We start from the raw sequence: 14,138 nt of genomic DNA, 5'->3' as shown, positions 1-14,138 counted from the left end.
CGCTGTACATTCACTCCCCCCACCTACAATCCCTGCCGGTACGAGACTCGAACCCGCAACCTTTGGATTACGAGTCCGACTCTCTAACCATTAGGCCACGACTTAACCCTGAACCCTTAAACATGATGCCTTTGATGACAAATGTGACCCTGGAGCACAAAAGCAGTCTTAAGTCGCTGGGGTATATTTGTAGCAATAGCCAAAAATACATTGTATGGGTCAAAATTATACATTTTTCTTTTATGCCAAAAATCTTTAGGATATTAAGTAAAGATCATGTTCCATGAAGATATTTTGTAAATTTCCGACCGTAAATATATCAAAACTTAATTTTTGATTAGTAATATGCATTGCTAAGAACTTCATTTGGACAGCTTTAAAGATGATTTTCTCAATATTTTGATTTTTTTGCACCCTCAGATTCCAGATTTTCAAATAGTTGTATCTCGGCCAAATATTGTCCTATCCTAACAAACCATACATCAATGGAAAGCTGATTTATTCAGCTTTCAGCTGATGTATAAATCCCAATTTCGGAAAAATTGACCCTTATGACTGGTTTTGTGCTCCAAGGTCATATTTGTTTGTTTCGGTGCTTCTCAGGATGGTGATGGAGCCCGGATGGAGTCCGTTACCTGGAGACCCTCATCCGTACTTCCAGGTGGATTTCCTGGAGCCCACGTGGATTTCTGGTGTGGTGACACAGGGCAGTGAACGCATGTGGGGATACCTGAGCAAATACAGACTAGCCTTCGCTTTGGTGGAGAACCACTTCATCAACTTCACTGAGACTGGAGACAGAGGCTCTCCTCCGAAGGTAATCAAACCCATGAATTTGCCATTAGGATTGAGCTGTGCTGGTTAAAATGAAAGTTAGCTGATTTAGGAATGAAATGGATGTGTAAATGAAGTGTGTTGTTGTGTCCGTGTCAGATATTTGAGGTGAGGATGGTCAGCCGGACGCCCGTCACACGCTGGTTGGACAGATTGGTCCGAGCTCGGTTTCTCCGGATCATTCCTGTAGAGTTTCGCCACACTTTCTATCTCCGTGTGGAGGTGCTGGGCTGTAGAGGAGGTACAACTGCTGCCTGCTGGGGTTTCTTTTTAGTTTTCATTACCTGGGTGAATCAAGTGACCAGGTCATAATTTATACCACATTAAAAACAACAGAAAAAATGGATTTTACTTAAAAACGGTGAATCATATTTTAATGACAATTACTTTTTTTTTTTTTTTTACATTGTTACATTGACATTATCATGACAATTAAACACATTAAAATCCCAAACATTTCCATAATGCAATGTTATTTTAGTATTACTGGTATACTATTATAGTTTTTATGATTATTTTTTTTTATTTTATTTTATTTTTTTATTTTAGTTACAATTTTAGTTATTTTGTTATGTTTTTGTCGTTTTTACTATTTTTTAAATATCCATACCTCTCTCTCTCTTTCTCTCACTCTCTCTCTAAATTATAATTTTTTGTTCCAATTTAAATTTTATTTATTTTGGTACTTCAAGTTAAACTAAACGAAAATGAGAAATGTTGCTTTGGCAACTAGGTGAAAATAAAATAATTTTAATTTTTAAAAATACTTTATTTCAGTTATAGAACATTTATCATGTAACAAACATTGGTGTTTATGGTGTTAGTTTTAGTTACCGATAATAACTTTGCCATAATCCAAAATGCCATAAAAACTTTTTTTATTATTATTATGCCATAATAAAAAACAAAACATACAAACAAAAAATTCCCATGACTTTAATGCAATTTTTAATTATATTTTTAAATAATATAATTATTTTTATATATTTTAAATAAAAATAGCAAATGTTAATTAATTCTATGATCTATGCATGAAATATAATTTATTACAGTTTTTTTCAACTGCTTACACACAAAATCTTTACTTGTCACACAATTTCTGAAACCTGACACTCAAACACCAGAACCACACACCAAATCTGCGAAACCATACACTGATTAATGTGTGCAATTCTTGGATTTGTGTGTAAAGTTTAAAAAAAAAAGCAAAGTTTTGAAAATGTGTGTAAACAGTTGAAAACAAACTGTAATTAATACATTTTAATGTTAATGGTCCTAGAAAATAGCCTTTTTTAGCATTTTCTTTAAGCATTATATGATGCAATGTGTAATATATGTAATATTATCTATTATATCAACCTCAGAAGAAAAAAAATTGGTTGCAACTAACAGAGTTATTATTTTCATTGTTCTGTTCAGATGAGTTGGTCACACCCAGGAATGAAGTGACCACAGCGCCACCTGGTGTTCCAGGATTACAGACCCACACCGGCCCAACAGGACATCCTGGTCACTATAACTACACCTCTGGACGTCCCGGACTTCACACCACGAGTCCACAGGACGGCAGCCCAGGAGTGGCTCCACCGACCCACATCACAACAGCGCCACCTGCTGTCGGTCCGACCGGAGAACCGGGCATTCATGTTCTGACGCCTACACCCTTCTTCAACACGACAGGTGTGTGTTTGTGTGTTTGACACAGCAGGTGCTGGTGTATAACAATAGTAAATGCTTTCAAAATACTGTGATCCATTTCTAAAGGATTCTGGGATACATCTACACCCCCTGATGATGGTTTACCCAGAGTTGTGTGTGTGGAAGGACAGTTCGCCTGCAGGACGTTTGGTTGTGTGGAAGCTGCTCTTGTGTGTGACGGCCGGGAGGACTGTCCCGACGGATCCGATGAAGATCGCTGTGGTAAAAATAAAACATTTATTTTGCTAATTACATGCCATCAGTGTTGAGGAAGCTGCATAGAAGCTGCTAATCATAACTGGAGTAGTTAAATTACAGTCAAGTTGCCCTTCTGAAAAAGTACTAGCTAATTATCTTGAAGTTATTTAAGAGCTTTATCTTTTTAAATAATGAGCTGTCAGAACTGTGATATAATTTATTTCCGTATGCAGGATATTATTTATCTTGCACAAAAACAGTGAGGATGTCAATTAAGGTAACAGCATTAGATGCATTTATACCACATATGCAGAAATAAAACATCCTGATTTCTACATACAAAGTCAAGCATCAACAACAAACAACAGCATTTCACTTAATATACAAATGTGACACATTATTTTAGTGTTATTTATGCACTTTTATAATATTTATTAATATTTTGAATTAGCTTTTATTTTTATATTTTCAGTTTTCATTCTAGTTTTGTTTTAGTAATTTTGTTATGTGCATTTGTAATTTTTATGAATTTTGGGGTTATTTTAATAGTTCATAATTTTTAATATTTTTCATTAATTTTTATTTTCAAATTTAGTACTCCACCATAAACTTATTTCAGTTCTTTGCCAAGTTTTTCATTTAGTATTTATATTTCAGTTTAATTTCATTTACTGAAAATTATTTTTAATTATTTTTCAACACTGTTACAATTATTCAGGTGATTCAGTACGTTGTTAAAAATGTTTTTATAAACTATCTGATTTGTTTATATAGTTATACGAACCTTAAACTGATTTTTAAAAGGTTTTAGAATTAAAAGCAAATATTTGCTTTATTTATCATGTATTGTTTCATTTGAATTGTTTTTCACATTTTACACATTTTACTCGCAACACTTTTTGTAATGCACTTTTATTTTATTTTATTTATTTATTTATTTTTATTATTATTTTTTTTTTAATGAACCAGTAAAGACCAAGCTGAAAATGCATCTACTAAATGAATACATGTGTTATTTTTAATAGTGTTGACTCTCCTAACACATATTAAAACCATTCATTGACCATTTATAATATTCTCTAATAAATATTCTTCTTATAATAGTCTCAATCACAGAAACATGAATAACAGTAATCTCTGTCCTCAGGGTCCGTCACACCCTCTCAGCGCCCCCTGCTGCCCAAACTCTGCTCCTCCAAACAGTTCAGCTGCTGGAGCGGCGAGTGTGTGAGTTTGGAGAAGAGATGTGACCTGCGCAGAGACTGTGCTGACGGCTCGGACGAGAGCGACTGCTGTGAGTCCAGAAACACACGTCTCAGATGTTTATGTGTGAGCTGATCTCAGGTCAGGTGCATTGTGGGATTGAGAGGTCTGTTTGTGTCCTGCAGTCGACTGTATTCTGTCTCCCTGGACGTCCTGGAGTCAGTGCAGCGTGTCGTGTGGTCTGGGGTCGCTTTTCCGCCAGAGGAACATCCTGAGAGACGCCCGGTCGGGCGGATCCTGCGGCGGCGCTCAGTTCGACAGCCGCGCATGTTTCCTGCAGGCCTGTCCTGGTACAAACATGTTTCTGTATTAACACTCATAATGCATTCAAAACCTGCATACTGTTTTTGCATTCAACATAATATTATAGAACAGTCAGACTTTTCAACTGAAACCAGATTTTCTCATCAGTGAGTGAATTTGCAAACATTTCAAAGTTCTGAATGTTATTGTGTTATTACTACAGTTACCCGGTTTTCTATTAATAATAAAAGTAAGACATTTTTGGAATTGCAAGTTATACATGAACTATAGCAATGCAAGAAAAAAATATTGTATATATGCATGAGAAATGTATATTTGAATATATCATTATATGAAGTTTATAAAAACAAATAATCTGAGAATTGCCATAGTTAGCATAATTAATTATTGAAATGAATTGAATTGAATTAAACTCCTTTGAACTCGTAACTGAAAAACAGTCATCATTTATGAAACATATATGCACAATTTTTTTTTACAAAACAACATAAATGTTACCATGGAATTTTTTTAAACAAAATATATTCATTTGACTTGAAAAAGCCATGGCTTCCAGATGAAAAAGATGATTATTTTTTTCATGCGGGATCATCAATATGCAAAGTGAAATGTGGACTTTAATTTTTAAAAATATTTTTTATTGTACGTTTTTTAAATAGTTTATTTGTTATGTCACTTATATTCGTTATGTGTTTTGTGTGTGTGTATATTCATGCGTATCACTAAAATTCAGTTCTAAAAGTGTGTGAGAAATATGGGAAAGAGGCTACATATATTATAATAATATATTATTATTATATGTTATACATACCTTTTCCAGGTATTTAATAACAATAAATAAAAGTTCTAGTAATATTAATAATAATATACATGTTAAATTATAGTCATTTGAAAAGGAAATAATTTTAAATATTTTAATAATATTTAATAGATTATTTCATTATTAAATTTATTTATTATTTTTATTATTATTTCTTAAAAAAAAAAAAGATGTGCATTTTGACAGTCTTAACCCATTTTTGTTTTCATTTTATCAAATTGGATTTTTTTTAAAGTACCTCTTCTGGGTCCAAACTGAGCTGAATGTGCTCATATCTCTAAAAACCTCCCTTAATCGCAGTAAAATCACTGTAACGCACGGATTCGAGGCTCATTGTTTTCTCTTATGAATTCTCAGTGGACGGTCAGTGGTCGGAGTGGACGCAGTGGTCCGGTTGTGACGTCCCGTGTGGTGGAGGACTGATGGTGAGGAACAGGACCTGCTCGAACCCTCCGCCCAAAAACGGTGGGAGAGACTGTGAGGGGATGAGCAGACAAACACACACGTGTAACATGCAGACCTGCGGCCCGAACACAGACACACAGAGCGGTGAGCGCTGCACATGCTGCACGGTGGTTTAAAAAGCATGCATGACTGTTGCGTGCAGTTATATTTTGCTATAGTGCAACAGAAATTCTGTTATTCTGAAATGTAGACTATTATTTGTAGTTTATTGTATGCTCTTGTTGAATGAGGTTGTTTGCTGCAGGCTGCACTGGAGGAATGATCCTGGTGGAGGAGTCGGATTGTTTGGCTGGAAAAATCGAGCCGTGTCCCGTGACCTGTTCTGACCTTCATTCTGAGAGGAACTGCACCTTAAACTGCACTACAGGTACAACCTCACCTCCTTTTAAGGCTGTTAATATGAAAATAATTTATTACAATTAATCAGTTTTTTATGTATTGTCCTCTAGTATTGTATCTCAAATGAGTTATATATTGATGTAAATGATCAATACATATATGCAGACCTAGTATATTTATAAACTAAATAAATATATATTTTTTATTTTATTTTTTACATTTTATTTTTATTGTTTTATTTTAATAATATTAATTATTAATAATTATTATACTGATAATAATACATATATATTGTAGAGTATAGAAATATAGTAATTTGAAAAGGAAATGATTATTATTAATAATTATTGCAATTTATTATATTAAATGTATTATTTTAATACAAATAAATAATTAAATGTAATATTAATAATACTTTGTTATTTAAAATTTATTAAATAATTTCAATATATTATTTTAATAACGAAAAATAATTTCTTATTTTAATAATATTTAATTAGCCATTTTAATTTTGTATTTTAAAAATAATAAATCATTATTACAAAGAGAAAGGCCAAAAGAGAAGTGATCATAATGATTTATGTATATATGTTTGATCTTTTGTTGGTTAGGATGTCGCTGTCCTCATGGGCTCTTCCTGCAAGAGGGCCGTTGTGTCAATGCCAGTGAATGTGAGTGTTTATGGGAAGGTTCGGTCATCCGGCCTGGTCAAGAAGTCAGTAACGGCAGCTGCAGCACATGGTCAGTAGATTCAATTGATTGCTGAGCTGTTCTTCTGATGATCTGGCCGTGTTTAATGCTATAAATGCATGTCGTGATGTCTGATCCAATCACACAGTGTGTGTAAAGAAGGTCGTGTCACCTGTGATGAATCCAGCTGTGTCGCTCGCTGTGATTGGTCGGCCTGGTCTTCATGGACGTCATGTGACAGCAGCTGTGGGACAGGAATAGAGCACCGTTACAGGTGGACTGACTGGTTCATGAACCATTTAGTAAAGTTATATTCTGCAGTGTTTTTTATGCATGTAAAAACCAGCAGGAAAACATGTTTTATTACATTGAAAAATACATTTTTATTGATATTTTGAATTAGTTGAATTTTATTCAAGTCATTTATATAGTCATCTATATGCCGTTTCTCCACAGATCTCCTCTGAGTCCAGTGGGAGCGGTGAATGTGGAGCCGTGTGAAGGAGACTCTACTGAAGCCCGTCGGTGCTACTCGTCCTGCTCAGAGGGTAACCTCAAATCAAACTGTTAGCGTATAACACTAGTGTTAGTGCAGATGATGACTCTGAGGTGTGCAGGTCCTGAGGGAGTGTCGTGGAGCGAGTGGACGCTGTGGTCCGAGTGCAGTAAGACGTGTTTTCATCATGTGGACGCTGTGGGACTGAGGCGGCGCTTCAGGAGCTGTAATCACACACTCACCGGCGCCTCCTGTGGAGGAGAGGCGGAAGAACACGAGCCGTGCAACACCGTCCACTGCCCCGGTACATCTCAAAACACACTTCATTATAGCATTGGAAATTAGACTTCTTTGTCTTGCTCATTTGCTCTTAGTTGCAAAGATGCATACAATTCAGTTCAATTCGAGCTTATTTGTATAGCACTTTTCACGATACAAATCATTGCAAAGCAGCTTTACAGAAAATGTAAGTTTCTATTTTAAAGTTAAGTTAAAGTAGTAGCTTATCAGTGGTGACTATGTCAAGTTGATGTCCATATGCCAGAAATGTACAGTAAAATTCATAGAGCTTTTGATGAGTTGACGTTTCACAATATCACAATTTTTTCTTTCAAATTTAAACAATAAATAAATACTAAATTAATTTTAAAAAGACCAAATATGTTGATAAAGTCTATTTTTTAATTTCAGAGTAAAGGCAAATTTTACCTAAACATTATTCTAATATGTTAACTTAAGTAAGCATAAAATAAACAATCAAATGAAATATAAATATTAATAATATATAGCTTATTATTAACAGTTATTATTATTATTATTAATTATTAACAGTTAGTTTTCAAAGCAACATTTGCCATTTTCATTGAAGCACTCAAATTAAAACTGAAAATAATATTAACAAAACAGTTTTAGAACTAAAACTAGACCTTAAAATTAAATGAAACCCAAATAAAAAAAATTTAAATAAGTAACAAAAATGACAAAAGCACACAACAAAATTGCAAAAAATGTTACTAAAATTAAAATGAAAGCTAAACTAAAACTGAAATTAAAATAAATTAAATATAAATAGTAGTATAAAAAAACTAATAAAAATTACAAAAGCACACAACAAAAATAGCTAAATATGTAACCTAAATTAAAATGAAAACTGAATTAAAACTGAAGCTAAAATAAAAATAAATTAGACCCAAATAGTAATAATTAAAAACTAAAAATGACCAACACATAAAAAACTGTTAAAAATATAACTAAAATTAAAATTGTGTAGTATAAAAAACATAAAGATAAAAGCTAATTCACATTAAGAAATTATAAAACTAAAATTAATAAAAATAAAATGATAAAATTAATAATACAAAATAAATAATACCTACAGTATTACCAAATAAAAATCTTATAAAAAGAAAATCATTTAATTCTTTATTACAGTGGAAACAAATACGAAATGTAATTAATCTTCAAAAAAAAATTCACTATTTTTGTCCATTAAAAAAACAAACAAACAAAAAAAATCCTCTATACTTTTACAAGCTCAAGCGCTGCAGTTTCTGTGATAGTTTGTCTCTGGTGTGACACTAGTGAACGGCGGCTGGTCGTCCTGGTCGAGCTGGTCTGTGTGTTCGTCTGAGTGTGACTCTGGTGTTCAGACGAGAGAGCGCTTCTGCAGTTCTCCTCCGCCGCTGTACGAAGGCCTCGGTTGTCCCGGGCCACACATACAGACACGAGACTGCAACGTCCAGCCCTGCTCTGGTAAATCACGCTATTAAACCTGCTGGAGCCTCTGCATAGCTTCTGCTGATGTACGTGTTTGACTGGTGTGTGTGTGTGTGTGCTGCAGGTGTGTGTCCAGACGGCATGAGCTTCCTGTCTAAGGCTCAGTGCGAGGCTCAGGGCGGCGCGTGTCCACGAGTGTGTCTGGATGCCACGGCGGATGTGGAGTGTGCCACCGAGTGTTATGATGGCTGTTACTGCTCTCCTGGTTTCTATCTGTTCAATAACACCTGTGTGCCTCTCTACCGCTGCCCGTGTTACCGTAAGGGGGCGCTGTACATGCAGGGAGACAGCGTGCCCGACGACAGCTGTAACAACTGGTAACCTACTTTAAATTCATATTTTTATTCAGCAAGGATGCATTTAATTGATCAAAAGTGACATTTATAATGTTACAGATGATTTCTGTTTCAAATAAATGCAACTTTCTATTCATCTGTGAATCCTGAAAAATAAAACATATCACGGTTTCCACAAAAATATCGGGCAGCACAACTGTTTTCAACATTGATAATAATCAGAAATGTTTCTTGAGCAGCAAATCAGCATATTAGAATGATTTCTGAAGATCATGTGACTCTGAAGACTGGAGTAATGATGCTGAAAATTCAGTTTTGATCACAGAAATAAATTACATTTTAACATAGATTCACATAGAAAACAGCTATTTTAAATTGTAATAATATATCACAATTTGTACTGTATTTTTGAGCAAATAAATGCAGCCTTGTTGTGCAAAAACTCACTTTTTGACCTTTGACCCTTTTTTCAACAAGATTTGTCTAATTTTGAATTCAATACATTTTTGAATGCTTAAATATTCACTTAAATAGTAAATGCATTTTTAAAAGTCAAAAAATTTCATATATTTAAAAAAAAAATGCATATATTTTAAGTGGTCTTGAATTAATTATAGTGTGATACTACATGATACTGCTATAATATTACAGAAACATGTCAACCACCCTTGAGATTTTTCAGTGTTGTCAAGTTATGATAATGATAATAGTTTATCCCTTTTCGTGTGACATATTTCGTGTATATTCAGCTTCCCTGTTGATTTCGTCTGACAGTCTCTTGTGTTTGCTCACAGCACGTGTGTCAATGGAGAGATGCAGTGTGGAACAGCGCCCTGCCCTGGTGAGGATCACACATCACACCCTCTGCACCATATCTGTTTTTCATCTAGCTATAGGCTGGGAAGGGTTTTCCCATCTGCTTTTATTCCTTCTCCTCCTCTGCAGTGGATTGTGGGTGGAGTGAGTGGACGGCCTGGAGCGCATGCAGTCGCACATGTGACGTGGGCATCAGACGCCGCTATCGTTCAGGAACCGATCCAGCGCCGGCGTTTGGTGGCCGTGCGTGTGAGGGCGAGCGCATCGGACTGGACACATGCAGCATTACACCTTGTTTCGGTACAGTGACCCCATGACAACACATGACAAAGACTTTCTGCGATTAAGAGTTCAACGCAGGTCAATAACATCATAAAAGCTTTAATGGCACACAGCAATTTACAGTTAGACACACAAATATATTTGCAATAAATGTTAACTAAAAAAAACTAACAGATCTTTTAGTCTTTGTTGATTAACTAACAAAAACAACAAATAAAATAAAAAATATTAAAAAAAAAAAACTTTATGGACATATTTAAAAAAATAAAATTGACAAAAGTAACAAATTTACTAAAACTTTAACTAAAATTCAAATTAAAAATGTTAACATGAAAAAGAATGCAAAATATTATTGAAAGCTATAATAGTATCTCAGTGCTAAAAAAATACACATTTTTTGTGATTTTTTTTAATTTACACATCAATTTTGATGCAGCATACATGTAACAATAACATACATGATATTTATGCATATAATGCAAAAAAAAAAAACTATATAAAATTTCTAAAGCCAAAACAAAATGTATACTCTATATAAAATAAATGATTGAAATTAAATAATAAATTGTATATATGTTACTAAATTAAAATAAATATAAAATAAAAAATATAGATATAAAATAATGAAAAAATACATAAAGAAATAGAAAAGCTAAGTGTGAAGGCCTGTTTGCTAGGTGCCATTCGGTATTTTAATGCATTAATAAAAATGCAGAACTGTTTGTGTTTGTATGAATGTGAATGACGCAAATTTTGCAGGGTGAAGCCACACCTTACATTTACTTTATCCAAAGAGACTAACAATTGGAGAATACGTGAATAATGAATAATTATACTAATAATTAATGAATAATTATGAGGCGTCACTGATTTATTCCAAAATATGGTTCAAACCACTCAAGGCCTATAAAACAGAAAATCATGAGCCTCTATCCAGGAGGTCTGACCCTGTGAAGTGACTGTGCATGTGATCTTTGTGGTCTCTGTGTTCAGGAGTGAAGGGCCCGTGGAGCCCGTGGTCCGAGTGTTCGGTTCCCTGCGGCGGAGGATACAGGAGCAGAACCAGAGGTCCGGTCAGGACTCACGGGACGCCTCAGCAGTTCAGCGCCTGTAACCTGCAGCCCTGCGGTCAGTGACGCACACGTGTGTGTTTGTGTGAACTGAGTCCTGGAACCTCATCATTTCTGTCTGTGTGTGTGATCTCAGGGAATGGAAGCACTTGTACAGAAGGTCAGGAGTGGGTCGCATGTGTGAGAGAGGAGCTGCTGTGCTCAGATTTGGGGACGGAGGTCCAGAGAAACACCAGCTGTCTGCTTGGGTGCCAGTGTCCCGATGGGTCGGCCCTACAGGTGTGTGTGTGTGTGTATGTATATATCTGATTATGTCTGTGAAGAGTCTGTGAGTGTGTATCTGTCATTTGTTTGTGTGTGTGTGTTTCAGGATGGCGAGTGTGTGTCTCTATCTCTCTGTCGCTGTCATGTTGATGGAGAGCAGCACAAACCCGGAGCCACAGTCACCAAAAACTGCAACAACTGGTAACAACATGGCACTAAATTATAGATAGATTATAGAACATAAGCGATATATTTTATTATTTTTAAATTAATAATAATTTTAACATGTATTTACCAGTAATGCCTATATGAATATATAAGTATTTTTAAAATGTAAAATGTTAATATATTTAATTGGTAGAATATTTTTTTAAATTACTGAAAGTCTTAAAAGCTTTGAAAACATAAGCAATATAATTTTATCCTATAATATTATTCTTTCTTAATAATTAATTATTTTTTAATAACTTTTAACAGTAACACATAAGAATACATATAAAATGTCAATATATTTTAGTGAAAGTTTTTAATTATTATTTTTTATTTAACAGTTGTACATATATGAATGTGTAAAAACTTATGTGACCCTGGAGCACAAAATCAGTCATAAGGGTCAATTTTTTGAAATTGAGATTTACAAATGTCGAGATCGCATTATTGTAGCGCGAAAGCACAATAATGTAATGCGCAAGTGCGAATCTCTCTGCTCGCACGCGGATTTCCTTTGCTCTCACACAAAACCGCTGCTCTCACCCACAGAGTGTGCGCGCACTTAAAACGTGTCTCTCCTCAGTCATAATAATCAAATATTAGAAATGAATCGGGTGCTTGGATTATTTGTAAATAACCTAGTTTAACAGTTTGGTCAAACCCCTCTGAGCGATTTATCTAAACACAAACAAAAAAGTAGGCCTATATGATTCTTAAAGTTCATGTGGTCATATAGCCTATTGTGCACTTGGATTGAAATAAATAAATAAATAAATAAATCTATCTTCTGATTAAGGACAGATTTAGATAAGGGTCAGATGCACTATTCCCTATACTTAAGATGTGGAGACCAAATATAACACTATAATGAATTTCCCATATTTGTCATAACATTACTACATTATATTCTATGGGTTTAATGCATTTGCAGACAATGTAATTACATGTAACTGTCATATAACTGTATATTCACTGTTTGACAGTGCCTTTGAATGTGTAGCTAATATAAATCAGAACTGAAAACAAACACTGCATTTAAAAAAAAAAACTCCCAATACATTTCCAAACAGAGTGATTCTATCAGAACATTTATTGTGTTATATCTTGCATCGTTGAGGTATCTGACATATTATGACATAACATTGATGTTTTATATAAAGTCTTTAGAGCCATAGGCTATAATATGTTGTTTTTAGATAAATTGCTCAGAGACCAACCAGTTGGACAGAGGTTATTTATACGTACAAATCATCCAAGCACCCAATTCCTAGCCATTTCTAATATAGGCCACATTTCATTAACATTGCTAAATATTATTCAGCTGGAAATAAATTAAAGATCCATCTCTGATTGTCAAAAGAATTCCAGGTTCAGTTCTCTCTCAGCCAATTAGATTTCACATAGTATTTTCATCGGTCAGTTGTGGAGGTCTGATTGTTTAAAGCTTTATTTATATAGCACCTTTTAAAAGTGTTTACAAAGTATTTTACAGAGAGATACATATGTGCATTCACAGAAAAGAAAATACAAATACAAACATAAAAGAGATAAAGTAGTAAAACAAAGTGCAATAACCAGTTTATGTTAAAACAAAAATACAACAATAAAAAATCAAGGAAAGGCCTTTAGTGAACAAATCTGTTTTGAGATACTTTTTAAAAGTGCATAATGATAGCTTTTGACAACGTTTAATTCAGGTGCGAAAAGAATTAATATCTAGCGCATGAGCACAGAGAGATTTGCGAGTGCACAGTTTGAGTGCGAGGAGAGACACGTTTTTTAAGTGCACGCACACTCTGTGGGCGAGAGCAGCGTGTATCTGAGCGCGAGCGTCCGGTTTTGTGCGAGAGCAAAGGAAATCCGCGTACGGATTATATTAATGTGCTTTCGCGCTACAATAATGCGCTCTCGACATTTGTCATTAAAATAACGCCATAACATATATGTTAATGTAACTTTTTTATAAATAGATAGAATACCTTATTAAAAAGCCTTAAAAATACAATATATTTTATAATTTTCTATAATAATAATTATTAAAATATTAATAAAATATATATTTTATATTATTAATAATATTTTAATAATACTAATGATTATTGGTAATTATTTTTAATTATGTATTTAATGAGATTGCATATGATATGAACATATAAATATAAAACAGTGTTATTTATTCATTATGTATTTTCTTTCTGCAGCACGTGTGAATCAGGAAAGCTGGTGGACTGTATTAGTGTGGAGTGTGACGGTAAGAGGTTTAGAGATGCTCTTGTGTCTGTCGCACACTCTCTGATGTGTGTGTGAGACTCTGTGTGTGTGTGTGTGTGTGTGTGTGTGTGTGTGTGTGTGTGTCG

The 14,138-nt window shown here is 34.2% G+C and overlaps 1 protein-coding gene across 1 annotated transcript in view; it reads left to right on the top strand.

The window, feature by feature from the left end:
* sspo (SCO-spondin) overlaps positions 1–14,138 on the top strand; it is a 95,431-nt gene that overhangs the window by 38,610 nt on the left and 42,683 nt on the right. The window contains 20 exon segments of the mRNA XM_016458678.1: positions 604–817; positions 934–1,075; positions 2,254–2,514; positions 2,599–2,754; positions 3,878–4,024; positions 4,119–4,283; positions 5,435–5,626; positions 5,787–5,909; positions 6,493–6,622; positions 6,720–6,845; positions 7,028–7,119; positions 7,189–7,371; positions 8,649–8,819; positions 8,908–9,160; positions 9,934–9,980; positions 10,085–10,255; positions 11,231–11,365; positions 11,444–11,586; positions 11,678–11,772; positions 13,983–14,032. Of these exon segments, the coding sequence (XP_016314164.1) occupies positions 604–817; positions 934–1,075; positions 2,254–2,514; positions 2,599–2,754; positions 3,878–4,024; positions 4,119–4,283; positions 5,435–5,626; positions 5,787–5,909; positions 6,493–6,622; positions 6,720–6,845; positions 7,028–7,119; positions 7,189–7,371; positions 8,649–8,819; positions 8,908–9,160; positions 9,934–9,980; positions 10,085–10,255; positions 11,231–11,365; positions 11,444–11,586; positions 11,678–11,772; positions 13,983–14,032 (2,996 nt within the window).

The sequence above is a fragment of the Sinocyclocheilus anshuiensis genome, unplaced genomic scaffold (assembly GCF_001515605.1).
Source record: "Sinocyclocheilus anshuiensis isolate Anshui unplaced genomic scaffold, SAMN03320099.WGS_v1.1 scaffold415, whole genome shotgun sequence".
In the NCBI taxonomy this organism is placed as follows: domain Eukaryota; kingdom Metazoa; phylum Chordata; class Actinopteri; order Cypriniformes; family Cyprinidae; genus Sinocyclocheilus; species Sinocyclocheilus anshuiensis.
The sequence above is the reverse complement of the archived record's forward strand: the minus strand, read 5'-3'. Positions and strand labels throughout refer to the sequence as shown.